The sequence below is a fragment of the Drosophila kikkawai genome, chromosome 2L (genome assembly GCF_030179895.1).
Source record: "Drosophila kikkawai strain 14028-0561.14 chromosome 2L, DkikHiC1v2, whole genome shotgun sequence".
NCBI classification, from domain to species: domain Eukaryota; kingdom Metazoa; phylum Arthropoda; class Insecta; order Diptera; family Drosophilidae; genus Drosophila; species Drosophila kikkawai.
Genome location: NC_091728.1, coordinates 7,523,407 through 7,530,941, shown reverse-complemented (window position 1 = coordinate 7,530,941; position 7,535 = coordinate 7,523,407). Strand labels below are relative to the sequence as shown.

General features: G+C 41.8%; 1 protein-coding gene across 1 annotated transcript; it reads right to left on the bottom strand.

Moving 5' to 3' along the window:
* Nucleotides 1–1,357: 1,357 nt before the first annotated feature.
* On the bottom strand, nucleotides 1,358–7,061 carry Vha100-5 (Vacuolar H[+] ATPase 100kD subunit 5). The gene is made up of 4 exons (XM_017177372.3): nucleotides 6,947–7,061; nucleotides 1,895–4,094; nucleotides 1,650–1,821; nucleotides 1,358–1,585 (listed from the first exon to the last, which is right to left on the bottom strand). The coding sequence occupies exons 2-4, from the start codon at nucleotides 4,074–4,076 to the stop codon at nucleotides 1,492–1,494; spliced, it is 2,448 nt and encodes an 815-aa protein (XP_017032861.1). The 5' UTR covers nucleotides 4,077–4,094; nucleotides 6,947–7,061; the 3' UTR covers nucleotides 1,358–1,491.
* Nucleotides 7,062–7,535: the final 474 nt, after the last annotated feature.

Sequence of the window (7,535 nt, the reverse complement as noted above, 5' to 3'; positions counted from 1 at the left end):
ATTTTCGCAGAGCACAAAACTTGACCAGTATGTCAGCTGCACAAACGGGCTGAAACCATGGCAGCCACTGGGACAAAGCCTCGGCATGGTCTGGATAGTAAGAGAAAATTCAGGTAGTTATTTTTTGTAGATTATAACCTAGAAGTTGGTTTAGCATTTGAAAACATAATACTTCGCAATAAAGCATACACCCAAAATACTCAATTTAATAAAGATAAATTATTTTAAACTTTATTTCAGCCAAAGAATATTTACTAAAATCCTGCCTAAATATTTTCTTTATATTTAAGTAGCGTAATTTAACTAAGGTAAGTTAGTTGGAAAGGGAATTTACAATTCAATCTTCCTAAAGCACGTAATTCTTGTCCATTTAGCTGCTTTTGTTGTTTTTCGGTTGCTGGGAAAACAGCGTTTGACATGCGGGTTCAAAGCGTTTGTCAGCCTGTTTGAATTCGTATTTTCATTGCGTGTGTTTTGGCCCGAATCACCTGTCCACCTTCCGCATTCACCTGGCCAATGCCCACTGCCTGGTTGTCAACACTCCGATGCTCGCGAAAATATTTTTGGCAGGAGGGCAATGGCCATGGCAACGATAACGAAAACCCGAAAAAAGATAGATGCAGACTAGGACACGTTCAATTTTTGCCAGCAACCAAAGGCAATAAACACAAAACGCAACCAATTGAGTTCGAATGCAAATATTTGGCAACTTGCAGAGGAGGCAGTCTAACAACAAAAACAACTAAAGCAGCAGGTTAAGGGTTGCCAATAAAACCAACAAAGCCTCGAACCGAAACTTGGAATTGAAATTGAAAAGAATTTCGCGCCATTTAACAGTTATAGAGGAAGCAAACTTTCACGTAAATGGAAAACTCAAAAGGTTTTCCTATTTTTCGCTTGGAGATTTACAGTTTAAATTGAACATCTAAGCTGGCAGGAATTTAATAATTTTTCTATATCAATTTCTTAAATCTAAACCAAACCAAACTATGGCCACTTCCTGTCCATTTGCAGCACGGCATCCCATCTGTCATAGTATTATTATTTAAATTGTGAGTATCCAATTTCACAACTCAATGCTCTATGGACAGTCAAACTGACAACATAATTTCACCATATGACAACTTTGCTAATGAAAAAAATGGCCAAAGACGAGCTCACACTAACACACACAGAGCATAGGAATCCCGCCTTTGAGGATAGCCAGGCTATTTGCTTTGAGATTGCTTCGGATATGTGCAGTTCTGTGTGGGCTTGTCTGCAGTTGTCACTCGGATGACCAGAGGAAGACTGTCTGAAAGCATATGACAAACATTTGTCGTCGGCTGACAAGAGCAGAAACAGGAACTCAGTGGTATTCAATATGCATATCAAACGAAATTTATTTTTTCCGTGCAAAAAAACGAAGGATGCGAAACGAAATAAACGGAAAATGCTTTTTGGGGGAAGTGCGTCCTGCGCATTCTCATTCTCTCCTGTCCTTACTCCTCCCTAGTCATCCTCGCTGACATCCAGGATGGTCTTAAAGGCGAAGGGCTCAAAGGCGTAACCAGCGCCCTCATAGAATTTGCTCATGAATTCCACCCTGCGAGAAGAGATTCGGGGTTATAGTCCATTTAAAAAAGTGGATAAAGTTAACCCAAGCTTACCAGTGCAAGCGCAGTGTGTGAAGGAAGGCCGAGAGTCCTTCGATGAGCACCAGGATGCCGACAGTGAGCCCTGCCCAGGCCCCAAAGAATATATAGATCATGATGGAGCCGATGTAGTTATCGGAATTAAAGCCCATGGAGAACACCATGTTCCACAGCACCTCAGAGAGCTCTGCAAATAAAGTAACATAATAATTAGATTTATTTTAATGTTATAAAGTAATCATAATAAATTGTTAACTTACGTGCATGGGCCAGGGACAAGGCCCACAATCGAAGGTAGGAGGCCGTGTGCGAAACCGTACTCAGCACGTACTCAATCGTGTGGATGGCCTGATGGATGAAGATCTCGCTCATGGGCTCGTCGTCGCCATGACCACCGCCGCCTCCTTCGCCCGCTGGCTTTGGTGGCGGAGCTCCGCTGATTTTGCGCTGGATCATAATGTAAAGTGGTTTTCCCAGAAGCATCCAGGGAATACATATCACTGCCACGATCACGAAGATCTGTTGCAGTGTCTTCTGACCGTCGAACATAAACTCCTCGCAGGGCTCGGGTGTATCTTGAGAGCCTTGGAGTATCATGTTGATGAACAGGATCAGAATAGAGGGAGCACATGCTGGCGAGAGAGGTCCTTCGACAGTGTCATTGTATACAACCCACTTGAAGAACATCATGAAGACCATGTAGCCGAAGAGCAGCATAAGGAAGAGAACCTGGGGAAGAAACTCCAGGAAGATGCTGGCATACTTTCGGTAGTAAACAAAGTTAACCACCGACATGCAGACGCCGAAAATCATGTGCAGCACGCCAACAATGATGGACAGCTTCATCTTGAAGGTGTTGAGGAAAATGATCTTGTTGTCGGCTAGCTGCCAAATGGGATCCATACCAAAGGGATAGGTCTTATAGACCGTATCGTTGGGCCTAAGGGTTATGGACTTCAGGGTAGGATCCTCGATGACTGCCCTTGTATAGTTCATGTGCCAGCCGGAACCGAAGATGTTCATCGATTTGGAGAACACATCGTTGTAGATGAAGCCCGTATAAATGGAGAAGATACCCATGAGGAAGATGATGTAGCGGCCGCCGAAGAATATGTTGAAGATTTCCTCCTTGATCGAAGCCAATTGCTTCTCCTTGATGATCAGCCAGGCGGCAAAGAGCAGCAGGATCAGACCGTGTCCCAAATCACCAAACATCACGGCGAACAGGAAGGGGAAAGTGATGCAGGCATACAGAGCGGGATTCACCTCCCTGTAAGAGGCCATGCCATACGAGTCCACCAAGTTCTGGAAGCCACTGGTGAACTTATTGGTCCGCGTATAAGTCGGCGGCTGTTCGTTCGTCTCGATGACATTCATGAAGGCCGGAATGGAGCTCTCCGAGATCTTGGAGGCCCGGGCCAGGGCATTCTGCACGGTCTGAATATCGTTGGTGGGCACCCAACCCTCGCCAATCAGGCACTTGCCCGTCACGTCCGGATTGAAGTAGTTGAGGATGTGGTAGATGGCCTTCATCTTACGCACCATGATCGACCAGCGGGGCATGTGCTTCGAGGCAGAGTTTAGCACCCGGCTGCGGTGATCGGCACTCTGGCTGAGGACCAGCTTGAGATCCTCCAGACGCACGTTCACATCCTTGATCATCTCCGTTCGCTCGGCATGGGAGCTGGGACAGGGATAGACGGAGGCATGGTATCCAGTGCAGACCTTCTTGATCCTCTGCTTCAGTTGTTCGCCCTGGAAAAAGGCCACAAAGACGGTCTTCAGAACGGGCCGTCCCGTCTCTTCATCTTCTACAAGACCATCAATGTCGGCTCTTCGCAGGAAGATATTTCCCCTGGAGATGCGCCACAGCATGCGCTCGAAACTGAAGAATCTTTCCAGCTTGATCACGCCGGCCACGAAGGCCAGTTCACCGCGCTGGGCGCCTCCCTGCACCTGGGCTGGATCGTTAGGGTCCACTTTACGGTTGGAGTCCAGGTTGATGACTTCATGGTCAGAGAAGAAGCCTTCGGTGTTCTCCAGCACGTTCTTGAGTTCCTGCATGTGCCGGAAGTTGGCATTCAGACTGGCCCCATTGGCGGACATTTCGCGCAGCTCGTTGTCGGTCTTCTCCAGTTGAGCCTCGAGATCCACGATCTCGCGTGGATTTGGAGCACTTGGTTCATCCTCGGGCCTCAGTTCGGGCAGCGTCAGTTCGTCCTTCTTCATCTCAGACTCCATGTACCGGAGGCGACGCTCCATGTCATCGCACCTTCGCACCTCGTTGACGTATTTGCGCTGAAAGGCACTGACATCTTCGTTTAGGTCGCGGAACTGGACGCATCCACTCTCGCCCAGCTCGGCAATGGAGGCGTAGGCTGCCTCCGGCTGGATGAACAGCTGGCACAGGGCCATCTGTTCGCTGCGGAACATGTCACCCATGTTGGTATCAAGGTATCACTGTAAGAAATGAGGGAAAGGTATTGAGTAAGAAAAGAAATTCAAGTTAAGTTCATTTTATGTTAGTTTCTAAGAATTTAATTGTGTTTTTTTAATGCAAATAACAAATCAATAAATATTTTAGATAATGTATTTCACAGTAACTATTTAAATATCTAAATACCTGAACTTACAACAATGTAGAACCATTGATAAAATTTCTAATCAGTAATTGCATTTATGACTAATTTATTTGCAAATAAAAACGTGTGCGTTTACAGTTATTTACCACTTTTATAGCCCAGTGAGACGTGGGAACAAACATGGTGATAGTTATCAATATTTCCACTAATGATAATAATGACTCAATAATAGTAAAATCAGTTTATGGCACATAAGTGACGCTTAGTGTGAGTTTTAACTGGAATTTTACCAAAAACCGTTGTATGAGTGAACCTGAGGCTTATAGCTTATTATTTGTTACCATAAATTTATATTCAATTTTAATACTTAAATATCTATTTTAAATATTTTATATTGTTATATTATTTATATTAGTGTAATCAGTTGACATAATGAGTTGTTTTGACGACTCTTTAATGGGCCTGCGTCTGTCATGGGGTATCTACATTGTTGATCCATCTGACGCACATTGTTTATGGTGGTCCACTTCAATGCAGTCGCTGCCCATGTCGCAATCAATCACCTAAGTGGAACTCCACAGAACAGGACAGGACAGAACCGAAACGAAATGAACCGAACCGACTAGATTAGATTAGAGGTTGCCTCTCGGCGGCTATCGAGATCGCCTCGGTGGTTATCTACTGGCGGTATACAGACCCTATCTGGAGTGGGCACTGAGCGCTGAGCGCATTAATAATTTGAAATTATTAACAATTACCGCCAATCAGTTGGTTTATAAATAAGCCCCGAAAGTCTTTTATTGCATTAAATGCTTATTACCGCACGCCCAGGACCTGTGCGTTGCGGTGCGCGGAGGTGAGTGTCTTCTGATAACTGTTTTGGGCATGCCAGATTGTCGATATTTATGGTTGGCTCACTGGCCGGGCTGTGATTTTGCCCCGCCTGTCTGGCCATAAAGCGATGATTGACTCTCGCTCTCGACTGGCCGATAAAGAGACGCGCTGTCTGTGGCCTCACTTTGGCTGTTTTTTTCGATAGTTTCCGAGCTTGCCGGAGATACGAGAGATTTGATTTACAGCAACAGGAAGTGACTTCATAGAAATGGAATTTAATAGAATGCTTGTTGATTTTCGAATTGCTCAATAAATTGTTGAATGTCAGAAAAGTAAAATATTTAATGTTTAAATAGAGTTCTTTAAGTGATATTATTATAAAAAGTGAGTAATTTTTGAGGAAAAATAATTGGACTAAGGGTTAGAAGAGATTGGGTTGTTTAAAGAAAGTTCTAATAATAAATTAAATTAAATTAGAAATATTTTAATATTTTTATTTAAACTAATTCAAATATTATTGAATCATTATTATTCAATTTATATTAATATATTTTTTCACTTATATCACTTCAAATATTCTTCAAAAACTAGTTCTTTTTGGTAATAAGAAAATTTAAATAAAATATGGCAAAGGTAACATAGCGTTCTCCAATGTTGAAACTATACAATTGTATAAATAAAATTACTACATTATTATTTAAACAAATAATGACCTCTAAATTTACTGCCTTAGTACAGTCTTACCCATAAATCTAAATTTATGTTACTATATTTTTGCCTAAAAACGAATATTATTTCCAAAGGACATTATTTTATAACCCTTTTTTTTTAATATGTATTTCCCAGTCTTTCCTATTTATGTATATGAAGTCTTCTCAGTCTCCTTGTAAGGCAATGTAAAATTTATTTGCAAATTATCCTGATTCCTTTCCCTATAATTGCCACAAACAGTTCAATGCAGCTGACTGGACTGGGCTTAGCTCGTGGTCATAGATGGATAAATCAAAGCCAGCCTGTGCTTATCGGTTTCAGTTTTGTACATCAGTCTTAGCCATAAATCTGCACAGACCAGACAATTGCCTTTAAGTTGCCCATAAATCTTTGGGGGGGCGAACTTCACGCAAATGTCTGATTACCGGATAGCAAAGTCCCGGGCTTGAAGTTCTATTCCCCGCTGGTTTATGTCGGCAATTAGGGGTTCATTGGGGATTGGTGTTCGGATTGCGCGCCGGTGTTACGGGGCTCATTAAGAAATCCGTTCGTGGGCCGTAAAAATATTATCGACATCGACGTCTTGCAATCGTTTTGTGTTTGTGGCAACTTTCAACTTGACGTTTGAGTGGTTCAATTTGCTGCTACCCTCATATGATCCATCACGTGCTCTGACGTCACAGGGCAATTATGGCGCCATATAGAGCACATATATAGCACTTTATAGTTCTGTGTAGTGTGTCAGGCGAATGGGAATCGATGTTTAACGCATGTTGGCGAGTAATTATCAAGAATCAATTAAGATATCTTATCGTCGGTCAAATTACCATTAACTTTAATGCAATTGTCAGGAATTTTAAAATCATTGCGTGCCAAGCAGCTCCTTAGCACGGCTGAATAGTTAATTTACGGCCAGTTAAGCGCTTATCTCGGACAACATTGATAACCTCGTAATATTAACCCTGCGAGCACTGATAATGACTGTGTGTGTGCCAAGAAATTAAGCTAACACACTTATTAGCAACCATGATTGCCAACGTGGCGTATGAGTCTCGAAATAGCATACACACATTATTGGGTCATAAAATTAATCACAAGTGTTTCCGAAATAATTTATAGAAACCATACACTCAACTCTGGAGCACACTTTATTCATTATGATAATTCAAGGATCACAACACTTACACACAGCGGCAGGAGAAACTTAATTTCCAGAGAAAAAGGAAGAGTTAATAATTTTTCGCGACCTGCCACCTCAACGGTGCAGAAAGAACTGTGCGATCGCCTAAGACCTGTTGAGCTCGATGGCCAATTATACTGGGGCTAATCTAAACAATATATACCCCTATATACATACAATCGCCGAACGAGGTAAAATGCTACAGTGAAAAAAATGATTAAAATTATAAATATATTAGAATTTAATTGGAATTTTCAACTGATAACAAGCTAAGTTGGTCTCGAGTGTGCCTCATGTCAAGGTTTATTTCTTTTGCTTATATATTTTAGGAATTCACAGAAATTACAAGGAAATTTATATTTTAAAATAATTTCGAAATGTTACTTATGGTATATATTATTTTTTTATTGCTTACTTAGGTTTATTTACAAAAAAAGGAAATGTTTTTATGACGAAGCACTGATTAAACTTTTTTCAACACATATTATACTTGCTTAAAATCTGTATTTTTTCACTGTATGAGAGAGCTGGCTATAATCTTTGTGACTACATTTTTTATCACAAGCTCCAAACCACTTTGCGATTGTGGATTGC